This window comes from Eptesicus fuscus, chromosome 14 (genome assembly GCF_027574615.1).
Source record: "Eptesicus fuscus isolate TK198812 chromosome 14, DD_ASM_mEF_20220401, whole genome shotgun sequence".
Taxonomy (NCBI): domain Eukaryota; kingdom Metazoa; phylum Chordata; class Mammalia; order Chiroptera; family Vespertilionidae; genus Eptesicus; species Eptesicus fuscus.
The window spans coordinates 39,413,794-39,432,808 of NC_072486.1; the positions used below are offsets into that span (position 1 = coordinate 39,413,794).

General features: G+C 37.9%; 1 protein-coding gene across 2 annotated transcripts in view; it reads right to left on the reverse strand.

The window, feature by feature from the left end:
* The window catches only part of RELN (reelin), a 455,662-nt gene that overhangs the window by 122,254 nt on the left and 314,393 nt on the right, over positions 1 to 19,015 (reverse strand). For both annotated transcript variants that reach the window (XM_008149850.3, XM_008149843.3), the window contains exons 21-22: positions 5,738 to 5,930; positions 4,135 to 4,247 (exon numbers count right to left, since the gene is read on the reverse strand). In XM_008149850.3, coding sequence (XP_008148072.2) covers positions 4,135 to 4,247; positions 5,738 to 5,930 — 306 coding nt within the window. The remainder of the gene's footprint in view (positions 1 to 4,134; positions 4,248 to 5,737; positions 5,931 to 19,015) is intronic.

Sequence of the window (19,015 nt, forward strand, 5' to 3'; positions counted from 1 at the left end):
AAGATTAATAAAATTGACAAACCTCTGGCTAGAGGAGGAAAAAAGAGAAAAGACTCATATAAACAAAATCAGAAATGAAAGAGGAGAGGTCATCGTACTCATCATAGATAAAAAGGATCATACTACAATCCAATGAAAGACTATATGCCACAAAATTCACTAACCTCGAAGAAATGGACAAGTTCTTAGAAACATATAACCTTCCTAGACTGAATGATTAAGAACTGAATGAGGAAAATAAAACAATTATCAAAACCTCTCAAAAAAGTAATGCAAACCCCATGTAAATCCAAATGGCATTAAAAAAAAATTGTCATCTGATGATATGTTTTATTGATTTTAGAGAGAGTGAAAGGGAGAGGGAGAGAGAAAGAGAGAAACATTGATTGGTTGCCTCCCATATGTGAACCGACCAGGATTGAACCTGCAACCTGGGTATATGTCTTGACCAGGAATTGAACTCAACCCTTTGGTGCAGGGGATGATGATCCAACCAATGAAGCAACACTGGCTAGGGTCCATATGGCATTTTTAAAAGAAATAGAAAGAAAAAATAATCAAATTTGTATTTAACCATAAAAGACCCCGAATAACCAAAGCAATCTTGTGAAAAAGAAATGAAGTGGGAGGTATCACCTTCCTCACTTCAAATTATTCTACAAAGCAACAATAATCAAAACAGCATAATATTGGTAGAAAAACAGACACACAGATCAATGGAAAAGAATTGAGAATACAGAAATAAATCCACAAAGGAGCCAAAACCATACAATGGAGAAAAGAAAGCCTCTTTAATAAATAGTACTGGTGCCCTGGCAAATATTTCTCAGTGGTTAGAGCATTAATCTGCCAAAGAGTCATGGATGTAATCCCCAGACTCACATTGATGTTTCTCTCTCTCCTTCTCTCCTTTCTATTCTCTCTAAATATCCTTGAGTGAGGGTTAAAAAAACAGTGCTGGGAAAATTGGAAAGCCATATGCAAAAGAATGAAACTAGACTACTGTTTGTCACCACACACAAAAATGAACTCAAAATGGATCAAAGACCTAAATATAAGGCCTGAAACAATAAGTTACATAGAAGAAAACATAGGTACTAAACTTATAGACCTTGGACATTGAGAATTTTTATGAATTTGACTTCAAAAGAAAGGGAAGTAAAAGCAAGAATAAATGAATGGGACTATATATCAAAGTAAAAAGCTTTTGCACAGCAAAGAAACAGTAAAAACAACAACAACAACAACAACAACAACAAACAACAAAAAGGCTACCAACCGATTGTGAGAAGATATTTGAAAACAACAGCTCTGACAAGGAGTAATATCCAAAATTTAAAAAGAACTCATACAACTCAACACCTAACCAACAATATAATTAGAAAATGGGCAGAGAACCTAAACAGACACTTCTCCCAAGAAGATATACAAATGGCCAACATATATATGAAAAGATGCTCAACTTCATTAGCTATTAGGGAAATGCTAATCAAAACTGCAATGAAATACCACCTCAACCTATTAGAATGGCTATTACCAACAAGACAAGTAATAAGTATTGGAGAGGTTGTGAAGAAAAAGAAACCCTCATTTACTGTTGGTGGGAATGTAAACGCTTAAGTCATTATGGAAAACAGTACGGAGGTTCCTCAAAACAAAACAAAACAAAACAAAACAAAACAAAGCAGACCTCAGTATGGTGATTACCTGAGAAAGGAGGTGGGGAGAGGTAGAAGAGGATAAAGGAGGCATAAATGGTGATGGAAGGAGACTTGACTTTGGGTGGTGAACACACAATAAAATCTATAGATGATGTATTATAGAACTGTACACCTGAAATCTATATAATCAATATTGCCCCAATAAATTTAATTAAAAAATTTTAAAAACAGAATACAAAACAACAATTAAGAAGAGAGTTACCATATGACCTAACAATCCCTCTCTGGGTATCTATCCCCAAAATTTGCAGATATTTATTGGTAAAGATATATGTACCCCTATGTTCATTGCAGTGTTATTCCTGATGACCAAGACATGGAAATAACCTAAGTGTCCTTCAATATATGAGTAGGTAAAGAAGATTCTTTATGGAATACTACTCAGCCTTAAGAAATGATATAATACTGACATTTGTGACAACATGGATAGAACTTGAGAATATCATGCTAAGTGAAATAAATCAGACAGAAAAAGTCAAGATCTATATGATTTCACTCATGTGGGATATAGAACTAAAAGTAAAAAATGAATAAACAAGACAAACAAAAACTCATAGATACAGATAATAGTATGGTGGTTACCAGAGAGAAAGGGGTTTGGAGGAGGTAGAAAGGGTAAAGGGGGTCAAATACATGGTGATGAACACACAGTGCAATATACAGATGATGTATCAGAATTGTACACTTAGAACCTATATAATTTTATTAACCAATGTCACCCCAGTACATTTAATTAAAAAAGAATAGTTTATAATGTTTTGGGAAATGAAAAGACATCTCTAAAATATACTATTAATATTATCTTACCATCATAACTTTGAAATTGCACCCCACATATCAATGAACAAAAATTAGTGTGTTTTTTTTTAAATAATGAGGACAATATACTTAATGGTGAAATAGTAAAAAGAATAAACATTTGTAGCTTAGTACCAAGTTTGACCAGTATTTCAATTATTTAATGTGTTGTTTTTGTATCTTGATAGAAATACTTGGAATAGCATTGAAATGAAATACATCTTGATTATATTCCCAGCAGTAGACGTGAAAAAGTAGGATGTTAGAGAAAGAGGTAACTTGTTATGCAAAGCATGAATAGAGTATACAGAAAATGGCTCACAGTTGGATATAAAGAAATCTGTGGAAATCAAATTTCAAGCATCCCACTGACATAATGATGAATCTTTAAAAATCATCATGAAGGCATTCTTATATAATGCTGTAATTCAATCTTCAACTAAAGGTGGTATAATAATTCTAGGTTATTATCTAATCAATTTTTGTGTGTGTAGAGCCTAACTTTAATATAAAATAATCTTAGAAGGGTTTATTTAGCAATTTCCTCTTTACAAAAGGACTCTGGGAAGGCAGATACCATAAAAAAAAATAGAATCCCTGTCTCTTTTATGCTTTTTCTATTACACAAATCACAGAATCGTGTCTTAGAACTGTGAGGGACCTTTAAAATCAACTAATTAAACATCTTCATTACATTCATAAGGAATCAAGTCTGAAGAGGTTGTGAATAGTTAAAATCATGTGGTTAATTGGTCATTGGCAGAGACATACTGAGAACTCAGGCCTCCTAATTTTTAGTCCAAAGCTTGGGTGAGCTCGTCCTGACCCAGCGCTTTAAATAGTAAGCATAGCGTTTAACTCTTCAGCCCAAGCCTTGTTTCTGAGCTCTAGACTCATAAGTCCATTTCACTTCTTGACAGTTCTGCTTGGATAGATAAGCATCTCAAACTTCACATCACAAAAATAAAACTCTTTTTAAAAAGTATAGTTGGCATAAAATATTATGTTAGCTTCAGGTGTTGCACAACACGGCAATTCAGCATTACTATAGGGTGTTGCAAAAAATGTATACACACTTTAACAGCTGATCACTCGCTTAATTTTCACTCTTTTTCAGGTTTAACTGATTTGCAGTAATGGGTGAAGCCAGACTAAGATTTGAACAAAGAACATTTATTTCAAAGTGCCACTAGACGTTTTTATGGGGATACATAAAAGATAAAGTTTAACTTTCTCCCTAGTTCCTTAGGATTCTGCTTCCCAGGAAATGATTTGTACTGTTACTGAAAGAATGTGAATAGAAAAAAAAAGTATGTTAAGCTTTTGAAATAAAAAGTAGGGCTTTACAAAAAGAAAACAGCCTTTCAAACCCAAACTATCTTGACACAGAAGTTTTTCGATTCTTGCATCATGTCAAACATAAAGGAATGGGCTCACTGAGTTCTACCATAAAAACAAAGTTGGGGTAAAAAGGGAGGTCAGAAAAAGCTAGGACAGTTGGAAAACCAAATTTTCATGCATCTTGCCATTGTGCTCAACTTTTCTTCATATTCGAGTCATATTAACAGAGACAGTATAAGTTAATGTGACAGCCATATCTAAAAACGTCTCTCACCAGGTTTTCTGGGGGAGAAGCACGATGACTCTTCTCCACTGTGTGAACTCACTGGCATGGTAGATACTTGCTGATGTAAATTCCTGACAACTTGGCATACTTGGAAGGCATTCCTAAAAGAGAGTCAGGCATAAGTGAAAAAGAACTGGGAGAAACCTAACAACATAAAATTAACTATTTGCATTATGGATGCAATCCCTGATTTTTCCTTTTGTGAAGCTAAAATATTTGGGCAATAATTGAAATGAGATGGCACAATGGAATTAAAAGTCTTCCAAAACTCACATGTAAAAGTAGAAATTGATTAGGATCCATTTTTTGACCTTTTATCACAAAACTGGCATTTGGAAAAATTACCGTATTTTCCAGCGTATAAGACGACTTTTTAACCCAGGAAAATCTTATACGCCCAGGTGTCTTATACGCCGGAAAATACGGTATTCTATTCACTATGACATTTATGCATTTATAGCAATGTCAGATTATAAGTATGTATCCTATATAATAAAAGCCTAATATGCTAAGTGTCTAGTCAGCCGTTCAACCAATCAAAGCATAATATACTAATGACTAGTACCTCAGTGCGCGATTCAAAATCGTGCGGCGCCGACCACCCTCAAGTAGTCTGTCTGGCCCTGCCTTGCTCCCCAGGCCCTGCAGCAGCCACAGCCACTGCTGGCCCGGCCCTTGAAGCAGCCACGGCTGCTGCTGATCAGGCCCTCCCCCAGCTCAGGCGCAGAGGCCCCTGCCGCCCCACCCTGATGCTGCGCGCACAACCTCCTCCTGTCCGGTCGACCCGTTACGGCGTCCCCTTTAATTAGCATATTTCTCTATTATATATATAGATATGCTAAGGCCACTCAACCACTTGCTATGACGTGCATTGACCACCAGGGTGCAGACACTCCAACTGGTAGGTTAGCTTGCTACTGCGGTCTGGCAGATTGGGACTGAGCAAGATGGGCTGGACAGGCCCTGGAGCCCTCCTGCGGTCCCTCCCTGGCTGGCCAACCTCCCATGTCCCTCCCCAGCCCCAATCGTGCACCGGTGGGGTCCCTCGGCCTGGCCTGTGCCCTCTCACAATCCAGGACCCTTCAGGGGATATCAGAGAGCTGGTTTCAGCCCTATCCCACAGGCCAGGTCGAGGGATCCCACTGTTGCACTGGGCCTCTAGTGTATAAATAAGTACATTTTATTCTAAGAAACTGAATCTATGTATTTCGTTTTTGTTTTTAAAGGCAAGAGATAACATATTCTTAATAAGGTCTACCTATAGGTAAAGAGACTTCAAAACAGATGAAGACATGCTATAGGGAAAGAAGAAAAGACATGTTTATAGAGGGAGGGTTTGAAAATAATATTCAAAACACCATGCTAGAATAACCAGTCCTGAAGTTATGCCCACTTCTTTTTCATTTTCAATTACCCTTTAGCATTTGGCAGTGCAGAATGTGGCATCCTTATAATTTGCTGCTCACTTTATGTTAATTCTGTTATAAATAACATTGTTCCTTTTCAACCAAATCTAAACTTTTAGAATTGTAAATGCAAAAAGGAAGAGGCTACCTGTCTATTAACAAGCTTTAGAAAAAAAAAAGCTTACTTCTTGGACAAGGTGCCAGGTAAGGCCATGGTTGGTTGAATACTCCAGTTTCACCTGGTTGTCCATGTGTGGAGTGTATTTCTGGCCACAGCCCATGACCAGACTGAACTGAATCATATAGGATGCTCCTATCTGCATTGATTGGGTTTCCACATAGCGCATGCTTGAGGCAAGTTTAGAATCTCCTGTAAAACTGAAAGACAAGAGGGAAATCAGAAAATTTAAAACAGCAATGTATCAGGGAAAAAATTAAGCTCTTCAATTCATATGATACACCCAAATAGTTTCATTTTACATATTTAAACCATGCAAGTTCTAGAATGGCTTTCAGTAAATCTAGTAAATGTAATTTGAAACAATCTATATATTAAAATATTATAATATATATATATTTCTAAGTATATTTTTATTGATTTCAGAGAGGAAGGGAGAGGGAGAGAGATAGAAACATCAATGATAAGAGAGAAAGAATCATGACACCCCACACTGGGGACCGAGCCCACAACCCAGGCATGTGCCCTGACGGGGAATCGAACCGTGACCTCCTGGCTCACAGGTCAATGCTCAACCCTGAGCCATGTCGGCCATGCACAATACATAGTTTTTAAAAGTTAATACCTAGAGTTGTCAAATGTACTTGAAAATGGGTACTCAACTCACTCACATATTGCTCTTGAATATAAATCCTTTGACTCATCAAGCTCACTTCTTGGAATCTATTTTAGGAAATAATCCTAAATTCAAAGTCAATTTTATAAAATATGATGAGTATTGCTGGTTTAACTGAATATAGTAATTGGTAACTATTTCAATGTCAAACTATAGAGAAAATGGGATGCTGAAGTAAACGGGGATAGCCAGTATTTAAAATATTAATGAACATAATTAATAAAATCAACATGCATATGATAAAGTAAGTTAGAAAAAGCCACAAACTTATGCATAAAGAAAATTCACCAGAATATTTTCAGTGGCTGTGTTTGGTGGTGGGACACATTTTCACTGCAATTAATATGGGTCAATGTGCAAATTTTAGCACTATTACATAATAAAAGAAATCAACAGAGCAAAAATACTATTACACTATATAGGCACAAACTCGTCTATATACTTTAAAGTAGGCAAAAAAAAAAAAAAAAATCCCAAACGCATCTTCCTGTGCAAAATAAATGCTGCTTTTACCTTCAAGGGTTAAATACTCTCATACCCTTCATGAGAAAGGTAATTAGAGGCAGCCAACTAGGCTTCATTTGATTTGGTTACAAATAATTATGTTCACCATCAGCTCCTTGAAAATTCCTCCCTGCTGAGATGGTTTAGTGTCCTCTAAATCCTACAAAGAGACAGAAATGCTGTATTTTGTCTGCACCTAACTTTTGCATGGTCACAAATTAACCATGAACTTGGTTGAAGAGAGGAAGTGTGTGCTCTATGAGGTATCCTGAGCTTTTAAAGGCACCAAGACACAAAGAAAGAAACAAGATAAAAATTACATAAAAGGACAAGAGGCGAAATGAGAACAGATAAATAGTAACACAATTTTTACGTAGGATGAATCTCTCCACAGGCAGTTGTGGCAGATCCAGCTGCCATCCACAGTCTCTTTTCTTCTCCCCATTTACCTTCTAGGGATTGGTCTATGTCCACCAATGAGTTCTCACCAATGGGACATAAGTGGAGGATGCTAGGGGGATTTACTTATTCAGCTTTACTCTAAGCCTTTAACCGAACAATGAAAGGTTTAAGATTAAAGATACAGATGGACTTGGCTGGCATGTCCATTTGCCTGTTGCTCCTACATCTTCCTTTCTCCCCATCAGGGCAGCAGGCATCTTGTGACAAGAAGGGAACAAGCATGAAGATGGTGGTCTCTCAAAGGAAGTGGCAGAGGAGAGATGGAGAGGGCCTGGTCCCTGAGAGCCTGAGTGAGCTGCTTACCAGCCCTGTACCACATATCCTCGGTCTGCTTGTTACAAATGATAAATATGCCTCTTCCCTTTTGTTTATGTCATGGTCAGTCTTTTCTTGTTTTTGTTGTAACTTAGAACTGAATGCATGTCTAACCGCTACACCTGCCACACTTCATGGGACTGTCTGATACCTTTCCTGATGTCTTAATCTGAAGCAAAATAACACACAGAAAGCACAGATGCCTCTGCCTTAAATTCTTGACCATTCCCAGTACAAGCTCACTTGGCTGCTTACAAAGACTTGCTGAAAGCCAGTGATGTCAGGTCTATTTTTTCCCTTCTGAATTCTCTGATGTTCATACTCAGCAGAAGTTTTAGGGGAGAGAATTTCACTTAATGCCATTTTTAAATTTATAAAACTGTTCCTCTTTGCTGTTGGTCTAAGATATGTTTATAAAGGCAAAAATGAAGTTGAAGTTCTTCTGTTTTATAATTCTGATTTACTTATTCAGCTTTAATCTAAGCCTTTAACCAAACAATTAAAGGTTTAAGATTAAAGATACAGATGGACTTGGCTGGCATGTCCATTTGCCTGTTGCTCCTACATCTTCCTTTCTCCCAATCAGGGCAGCAGGAAAAAGAAATAGAAAAGAATAGTGCGCCCTAACCGGTTTGGCTCAGTGGATAGAACGTCGGGCTGCGGACAGAAGGGTCCCAGGTTCGATTCTGGTCAAGGACATGTACCTTGGTTGCAGGCACATCCCCAGTGGGGGGTGTACAGGAGGCAGCTGATCGATATTTCTCTCATCTATGTTTCTAACTCTTTATCCCCCTCCCTTCCTCTCTGTAAAAAAACACAAATCAATAAAATATATTTAAAAAAAAGAATAGAGCATATCTGCCTTTGGGATAGAAATTCTGGAGACAGAATGCTTTGGGAATCATGAGGTTTAGTTTTATTCATGTTGATTTGCAAGATAAAAAAATAAAGGAACAATAAAAAAGCTCCTGCATGAATTACAAGATCTAATGAGAGAATGGGGATCTCTTTCCACTAGGACAAGTGCTTTTTCATTCCCACCTCCAAGAAGGCGAGTAGGCTCTCTATTATGACCCGGTAAAATGGGTGACACCAGAATGTAACTCCCGTCTCCACAGTTCTTTCTATTCGTAGTCCACAGTACAGCTGCTTTGCCTCCCTCGCCCTTGCTTAGTCTCTATTGCCAAGGCTGTTTTCCTGACCAGGTTGGAAGCCTCTGCACATGGAGAGATCATGTCTCGTTCATCTGCGCATCCCCTAAAGCACTCACAGCCTGTGTACCTCACAGAAGCACTCGGTGTTGGTGTAGGGCATCCTGATTTTCCAACAGCTGGATTATCTTATTTGATCTTTGAGTCAAGACCATTTGGAAGACATCAGAGATCCTGAACATTGTGTTATGGAGAAGGAAAACTGAGAGGCGGAGTTGCTGTCCCCAGGGTCACACCCTTACTAAAAGCTAGAAACTAGGCCTTCTTATTCCTACTTCGATATCCTTTCCCTTATGTCATCAATGGCATGCCTGAGGAGGGCACTTAAAGAATGTTAAATAAAATGGACATATGAGAGAGGTCTCTCAATTGGGGTGAAGGCAGCTTTTACAAAACTGCAGTTACTTAAATGCTGTAATGAACACAGACAAGAGTTTGAGGTTATCCTCACTTAAAAAAACCACTCTGTATTTCCCCAGAGCCTCCTTCCCATCTCCAGAATAAAGGCTCTTTTACATGAAAGGCAGATACACATAACCAAAGCAGTGGGGGAATGCAGAGCTCATTTCCAGAGAAACATCAGAGCAACAAAAGCTGCTTTTGGTTCGATCCCATTCAGAAGATTCATCTGCAGAAGAACACGTGAATAAACCCAAGCCTCTCTAATATCATCTTTTTTTGGGTTTTGTTCTTGTAATCATTAAATAAATATTTACTGGAGTGGACAGAAAAACTTGTTGATATTGTGATTAATGGTATCATTTTTAACACATTTGTTATTTCTACAATATTATAGTCTCATAACAGAAATGACCGTATGATTTTAATGGATTATATAAATTTTACCTTTATTGGAAAAAACAATCTGACAATATAGAAGCATTTTTATAAGTAAAAATTTTCAATTCTACTACGTAGACATGACTGCTGCTAAAATCCTGGGTGCAAATACTTTCAGACTTTCTTCTGCTCACACATACATACACACTCGCTTTTCTTTCTTTTAAAAATAATTATAAAATCATAATAAACCTTCTCTCTTTTCTTTTTATAACAATTTAATTGCTATCTTTCCATGTGGTGAAGCACTGTCATTTTTAATGAATAAAAACAATCTCTAATTATGGAAATCTTTGGAGGTTGTTTCTACCTTTCACTGTTGTAAATAATAAGGCTTCTATAACATGCATATTTATGTATTTTGCATGCTTGTCCAATTATTTTCTTAGGATAAATTTCTAGAAGAAGACTTGCTTGGCCAAAGCAAATTTTAAAAATTAATACTTATTGCCAAGTTGCCCTCTAAAGAGCTTGTACCAAGTTACATTTACCAAGAACATTAACAATGACTGAGCTGCCAATTCTTACCACTTGTCAATACTGAACATTGACAACATTTTTAATCTAGCTACTCTATGCATATAGTCTTTTACTATACATTTCTCTGATTATTAAAGAAGCTAAAATGCTATACATGTTTATTGGCTATTGGCTATTGTGTGTGTGTGTGTGTGTGTGTGTGTGTGTGTGTGTGTGTGTGTGTGGTCTTTTCATGTACTTGGCCCATTTTTAAAATTCAGATTTATCTTTTTCTTACTTATTTGTAAGAGTTGTTCACATATTGGCATATATAGCCCGTCATCTATTACAAATATCTCCCCACTCCCAATTTGTTGTTAAATTTTGTTTTCAGTAAGCCCCTGTACTCCAACACAAGTTTAGAAATGTTCAGTGGTAGAATACGTGACCTTTACTTGGTGTCATGTTTTACTGGTATCTATTGAGATTGCCTCTGAGCCTAGTTCCCAATCACATTTTTTGAAAATGTCCAATGGACAGTGAAAGGAATATGTATATATTTTACCTGTAGGGTATACGTTTTTTCTTTATCTATTAAATCACCTTTGTCAATTACCTCCATATATCTGTCTAGATCCTCATTTATTTTTGGTTTGCTTGATCCATCAGGAACTTAACCACAACATTACTAGTAAGGTCACACTCTGAATTATGATGGGGGTAATTTTCCCTTTGTAATTCTAACACGCTTGCACTTTGCTCTGTTCTATGGCATTCAGTGTGTGGAGGGCTGAGTCTTCTCATTTCCCTATGGACTTCTATGCCCCACGGCACCACCTGTTCCTGGACTCTGGCCCCAGCTTCAGTCTGAAAGAGTTCAGTGGGGCCAGGGGTGAGGGAGCCACTTAACTTTCATTCATTCTAGTCTCATCAACACATTTTCTCCAACACCACTTCTTTCAGAAGCTCATTCAAGTTTCAAATGCCAAGAATGGCATTTTCTCTCTAATGTTACAATGCCTGGATTACCTCAGTGGGATTTCAGAGAGACAGTAAGTAAAACATGTGGGTTTAACATACAATGTTCTATGATAAGCTGATTTATTAATTTTCCTTTTGGCTTTCTTACTATATTCTCTCAACCAGTTTCTCAACTGAACTAATTCTCTATATAAGAAATTTCCAGATACCAAATTAAATTTATTACAGCTCTTTTCACTCACTTCATTCAATCTATAGCTTCAAACAAATTTGGAATTTCTGCACATAATCAATTTTGTCATGTATTTATTCAATACTTTGTTTAAAAAGTCCTTATTTACTTTGTTGAGTTGGCATTTGAAGATATTTTGCAGTACATGTAGTATTTGTCATTTATTTCAGGCTCCTTTTATACATTTGTCTCTGGCACCTGCTTTATTTTGCTTATCTTTACTATTCTTATTTAAAGTACATAGTTTATCTTCTTTGGGCTCTTCATTCTCATTTCCATTTTCTACAGTTTTTCAAGTCAGCACTACAATCTTACCTTAAGTTAGGTCTTCTTCTAGAAATTTATCCTAAGGAAATAACTGAACAAGCATGCAAAACACACCAACAAACTCTTAGGTTATTAATAAGCCTAAGTCGAGCTGCTTGGCTGCTGTTTATTCATCTTTTACAGAAAGCAGCCTCTTTGTGAACAAAACTCATAAAATTGAGCACCTAGCAGTTTTCTCTAATGGATCAGATAACTTCACATGTGGGAGGTAGAATTTGGTGTAATTTTTCACCAAAGTTAGAGATTCAGGCTGTTAGTACACAATGGCCATGACCACAAATGAGCACTGTCTTCTCTTTCTAGTGAGGTTACATGCACCTCCAGGGGCACTACTGCGGGACAGGTGGGTGGACCAGACTCTGCCAGGAGCCATAGAGTGTCTCCTCCATCTTTCATTAGGAGTCCACAGGCCCCTCGGCAGCTGCCACCAACCTTTTGTCTCCTGTGGAACTAGCCCAATTCTCCTGAAGTCTAGATGCAAGCAGCTAATTCCAATAACTTAAAAAAATATATAATTTTTAAGTTTATTAAAAAATTTTTAAAAATATTGTTGAAAGTATTACCTATATCCCCTTTTTCCTCCCATTGATCTCTTCTAGCCTGTCTCCACCCCTCTACCGCCGGCCCCAGGCCTTCACCACCCTATTATCTGTGTCCACGGGCTATGCATATATGCATATTTGTTGGTAAGATGCGATTATTTCAAATATTTCTGTCAATTTTCAATTGAGTCTTCCTTTGCCCACCTAACAGCATTTTTAGGAAATGTTTAGCAGTTGGAGTAAACTGTGTTTTAAAACAAAGGGAAATGTCTGCTGGGTAAAAGTGTGAATGGGGAGTTGGCACAGAGCAGTCGGCTGTGGCCACCAAAGAGAGAAGAAGGGAGAAAGGCAGTCAGAGGGACAGAGAGGGGACCTGCTGTCAGAGAGCGGAGAGTCTAAGGATCCAGGGGAAAAGAACTTCTTTCAACTCCTGTGGGCCTGCCAGTCTCTCGTCAGGAACCTGTGGGTGTGTACGAGTAGTTATATTGTCAGGGTCCCTTTTCACCAACGGTTACTTGAGAGGAGAAGAATCAGAGGAGCTTAGTTGTTTCTGTTAATAATTTCAACTCATCTCAGATTTTTTATTATCCAGAACCTCCTTACTCCTGTTACGCTTATGTTGCATCCACAGTAACTCCAGAATCAATTTTGGTTGACGTGAACTTGCTCAATCTACAGTTACACTCTTCATAATTACAACTTGCTTTTCAACATACTCCTGTTGTCTTGCTCCTCACTTCCTTTCAGAAAGGAACACACTGGTCCATGTAGTCAAGCCCAAAAGCCCTGACTGAAAATGTTTAGCATGGAAGAAGAGGTGTGGTCAGAGAGAAAAACCTGATCCTTCCGACTATGTGCAGCCAAGTTCATTATTTAGCACATACTCAAGCAGGGCCATTTAAAGACATTTATGGGACCTTGATACTTTTCATTTTAGAAACTTCATTCATATACCATAACATATTAAAATGCACTCCTCTCCCACATTAAATATGTACTTTTTGTTGCAAAAACTTTCAAGTGGATTTTACAATTTTGCCTTTAAGTTTTATTTGACTCCTAGTAATGCATCTATACTAATAAAAGGGTAATGTGCTAATTAGAATGGACGTCTTCCAGATGTCCTTCTGGACAAAGCTGCAGTGGCTGTGAGGGCCAAGGGCAGGCAGCCAAGGTGGCGGCTGCGAGGCCCAGGGCTCAGGCCTCGCATTCTCGATGGCTGGCAGTGGCAGCAGCAGTGAGGGGGCAATGGGGGCAGCACCTTCTCCTGATCAGCCAGTCTCCTCTCTCAGAGGGAGACCAGACTGTGGCTTAGACCTGCTCCCCATGGAAAGCGGGCCTAAGTCAGTAGGACATCCCCTGAGGGCTCCCAGACTTGTGAGAGGGGGCAGGCTGGGCTGAGGAACCCCCTACCCCCCAGTGCACAAATTTTCGTGCACCAGGCCTCTAGTGTAATATATATTTGGCTGTGATTCCTCAGCATACTCAAAAATTATTTCCAATACCATGAAATTTTGTGAATATTTAAATTTTGCAATGAATGGAGCTGATGTATGAGATGTCTTATAAATATCTAATTATCATTTATTAATTTTGTTTTTTAAATTTTCTTATCATTTTTGAGATAATATTCATTTTTCCAGTCCTTGGACTTTTTCTAGTCCCCTGGAAAGCTTAGTGTGTCCAAAACGACTAATGAAAGCACTATGCCCAAAATGGCCAATGAAAGAACTTTCTGGGAAGTGGCATAGTTAATGCAAAGGTGCTGAGAGAGGAAAGAGCTTGGCTTGCTGGAGTACAGAAGGACGACCAATGTGGTTGGGGTAGACTGCATGAAAGGGAGGAGGCAGGAGAGGCCGACTGGGCCAGATGACTGAGGGCCTACCATGGAGATTTTGTGAACCACTGTCCATAGAAAGGTAACTATCTCAGCGCATTCTATTTCTGTTTCAACAAGCCAGACATACTATGAATCTAAATAATCAAATGTAGATTTGTCTTATTACTTTGTTTACTGGTATGTTCTCTTACTTCTGTATTATCACTGAGCTACTTAGTCCAAACGAAAATTTTTAGGGAAATCTAACTTTGGAGAAATAAATGATACAAAAGTTAACTGTCTGAACATCAACAGGATATTAGTCTTGGAACATAGCCATTTTATCCATTCCTTTGGCAGCTCTTAAGACTTTGTCCTCCAATATATACCTTCAAGTGGTCCATTTCTCCACGGCCATCATCCTATTCCTAGCACCACCATAAGCACATGCCGATGACACTATTAGTTTCTGACCTGAGCTCCTTCTACTGCTTCTCCTATTACCCTCTACCATCTATTCTCTACATAGCAGCTACAATTACTTTGGAATATAAGTATGATCATATTATTCCTGAGTTCCCATAACACTTAGAATAAAATCCAAAATCTTTATATTGTTCTATACGGTCCTAATATAATCCTGTTCCTTGCCTGCCTCAGCATCTTTGTTCTTGCTGTTCTCTCTGCCTGTAAAGCTTTTCTTGCACACTTTCCCATGGTCGTCTATCATTATTCTGGTTTTTACTTTTATGCTTCCCAGGAGGGCTTCTTTCACCATTTTACCTAAAATAGTCTCACTCTCAACTTCTGCCACCCAACACTCCATTCCCTTATCTTCATAGCACTTACCAACATCTGAAATATTATTATGCACGTGCTTACTTGTTTATTGTCGTTATTCCCCTCTTGAATGTAACCTCTACAAAGGAATTTTCTATCTTCATCCCTAATGCCAGCTGCTACACCTCTGGCACAAATAGTGCCCATAGTGCAATCAATAAATAGTTGTGTATAAATTAGTTTAACAATGAATAAAAAAATTTCAGGTAATAAAATCCTCATGATGAAAGAGCCTAATAAATAGGCTTTATTTTAGAAAGTCCTTTATCAACCTATTTGGGGTTATATTCAATTGTAATTCCACTTTTATAGAGGCCCAGATACTGCAAATACTCTTTTCATAGTTGTTGGAAATAAAGAGTAAGTGACTTTTCAGTTTGTCACTCAATATATTTACATTATTTATCTGCTAAGCTGCCTAGAATAATCGCTTACTGTGAAATAACAGTTGAAGTGGCTCTTGGGAGCCAGCTCACCCCTACTCACTTCCTGTAGCATATAATTATTCATAGTAGCTTCATGATCCTTTGTATTATTGTGGTGTTAGTTATAATGCCTCCTCTTTCATTTCTGATTTTGTTTGTGTCCTCTCTTTTTTTCTGGGTAAGTCTAGCAAAAGTTTGTCTATTTTGTTTATCTTTTCATAAAACCAGCTGTTAGTTTAATGGATCTTTTGTATTATTTTTTTCCCATTTTTATTTCACTTATTTCCACTCTGATCTTTGTTATTTCCTTCCTTCTACCAACTTTGGGCTTAGTCTGTACTTCTTTATCTAGTTCCTTGAAGTATAAAGCTAGGTTGTTTTGAGATCCTTCTTCTGTCTTACTATAGGCATTTATCACTTTGAACTTCTCTCTTGTAACTGCTATAGCTCCATCCCATATGTTTGTTGGATTTCCACTGTTATATTGTATTTCCATTTTTATTTGTCTGAAGATATTTTTTATTTCTCTTTTGCTTTTCTTGACCCATTGGTTGTTCAGCAGCATGCTGTTTAATCTCCACATGTTTGTAAATTCTCTAGTTTTCTTCTTGTAATGATTTCTAGTTTCATACTATCATGGTTGCAAAAGTTGCTTGATATGATTTCAATCCTCTTACATTTACTAAGACTTGTTTTATGGCCTAAAATATGATCTATCCTGGAGAATGTGCCATGTGCACTTGAGAAGAATATGTTCTGCTGCTTTTGGATGGAATGCTCTGTAACACCTGTTAAGTTCACCTGGTTGAACATGTTGCTTAAGTACAATATTTCCTTACTGATATTCTACTGGGATGATCTACCCATTATTGGAAGTGAGGTATTAATATTGTATTGCTGTCTATTTCTCCCTTCAGGTCCGTTTTATATATTTAGGTGCTCCTATGTTGGGTGCATAGATATTAATAAATGTTATATCCTCTTGTTGAATTGACCCCTTTATCATTATGTAATGATCTCTGTGTCTTATTACAGTTTTTGGCTGAAATACTATTTTGTCTGATATAAGTATAGCTACCCCTGCTTTCTTTTGGCTTGCATTTGAGTGGACTATCTTTTTCCATACCTTTACTTTGAGTCTGAGTGTGTTCTTAAAGTTGAAGTGAGTCTATCATAGGCAGCATATAGTTGGGTCTTGTTTTTTTAATTTAATTTTACTCCATTCAGCCAATCCATGTCTTTTAATTGAAAATTCCGTCCATTTACATTTAAAGTAATTTTTGATAGGTATGGACTAACTATTGCCATTTTGTTAATAGTTTTCTGGCTGTTTTGCAATTCTTTTTTTTTATTTTCTTCTCCGCTTGCTCATTTCCTTTGTGATTTGATGATTTTCTGTAGTAGTGTGCTTAGATTCCTTTCTCTTTATAATTTTCTATCTACTATAGGTTTTTGCTTTGTGCTTACGAGGAGGCTTATAATTATAGTACTCTATTTTAAGCTGATAAGAACTTAAGATTGAATGCATACTAAAGCTCTATATTTTTACCCCTCCCCCTGACATTTTATGATTTTGATGTCACAATTTACATTTTTACCCTGCATATCTATTAACAAATTATTTTAGTTACAGTTGTTTTTAGTGCTTTTGTCTTTTTAACCTTCATACTATATTTTTAAGTGATTTACCCACCACCATTACAATATTAGAGTATTCTGAATTTAACTAAAATTTACCTTTACCAGTGAGATTTACACTTTCATATGTTTTCCTGTTACTAATTAGTGCCCTATTTTTCAACTTGAAAACTTCCTTTAACATTTCTTGTAAAGTCCATCTAGTGTGTTGAAATTCTTTAGCTTTGGCTTATCTGGAAAACTCTTTATCTCTTGTACTAAAACCAACCCCAAATACTAATATGCTAAAACAACCATCTGTCAACAGTTGTACACATCTTGAAATAAAACCTTACATAATACAACTACAATGTCCTTTTCACCTCTGTACCTAGCTAGTCTATTAGATAGGACAGAGGAATGTAAATGTCCCTTGGTATTATCACTAATAATATTAGATGATACTATATAATAAAGAGGCAATATGCAAATTGACCATCACACCCTACAAGATGGTTGCCTATGACCAGTCCACCAGGGAGGTTAGTGAGGGATGACAAAACGACTGAACAGCAGGCTGCGTGGGGCAACCAGGCCAGCGAGGGGGCCATGAGGAGCAACCAGGCTGGGAGAAAGGGAAGTTGGGGGTGACCAGGCTGGCGGGGGGGGGCAGTTAGGGGCTACCAGACTGGCAGAGGGGGGCAGTTAGGGGCGACCAGGCTGGCATGGGGGGGTGCAGTTGGGGGTCACCAGGCCAGCTGGGGAGGCAGTTGTGGGTGATTAGGCCGGCGGCGGGGGAGGGGGACAGTTGGGGTCAACCAGGCAGGCAGAGGGGGCAGTAAGGGGTGACAAGGCTGGTGGGGAGGGGGAAGTTGGGGGCAACCTGGCCAGCAGTGGGGGGCAGTTAGGGGCAACCAGGCCAGCAGGGGCGGGCAGTTAGGGGAGATCAGGCTGGCACACAAAGGCAGTGAGGGGCGATCAGGCCAGCAAGGGGGGGCAGTTAGGGGTGACCAGGCAGGCAGGCAGGCAGGTGAGCGATTAGGATCCAGCTGTCCAGGATTGTGAGAGGGATGTCCTGTGGGATCGGGCCTAAACTGGCAGTTGGACATCCCCTGAGGGGTCCCAGATTGGAGAGGGTGCAGGCTGGGCTGAGAAGACCCCCCCCCCCCGTGCATGAATTTCATGCACTGGGCCTCTAGTCTTTAATAAATCTCCACATTAAAAGTATTCCCTTAGTGATCTTAGAATATATGTAAGAGATTTTAGACTATTTTTAGAATATAAAGTAGAGATTCTGATTTCAGATACTGTGTATGGAAGAAAAGTACTACAAATAATTAAAAACAATTCATTTCTCCACAGAAAAACATGCTCCAAGATGATACATTGTAAAGTGATTTATAGCATATTGACTGTGGTTCTTCTAATGAAAAAGTAATTGTACAAGTTTTCCCTGGAGAATATTCTCAGTAACAACAATCCATGCTCATGGAAAATCATGAGTTAGAAAATGAGAACCAAATGAACTCACAGCTGGGAAAAGCCAACAATAATTAATTTAACACCAGCTATCTGTAGGAGACATGTATACATTTCAAAATTTCTCTTGAGAGAAACAAGGTTATTGAAGGGCACAGACCACTAATTTATTAACATGTTCAAAGAATTTTTTCTTAATAAGATAATATACTCCAAAGGTTTTGCATTAAAAAATAATTTGTTTTAGGGCTAGGAAGTTATGATAAATAGTTGGTCAATACCATCATTTGAATTTTAATATTATAGCAAAGTGAGTTCACATTGAACTTGGACAATATGTTCCTCAACAGTAGTAGAGAGAAAACAGTGTCATTAAAAGGGGCTTTATGCTGATTCATTGGCTAAGAAAATGGGAACAGTTTGAGGTCTTCCATGTTGTTTCATTTTAATAAGCAGCAAGCATTTTTCATGTTCTTATTAAAGTGGTTAATGTCTTTCTCTAGTCTCATTATCACTGCCAGAGTATACTCTCTGTTGTTTCTTAACTAGGACAATT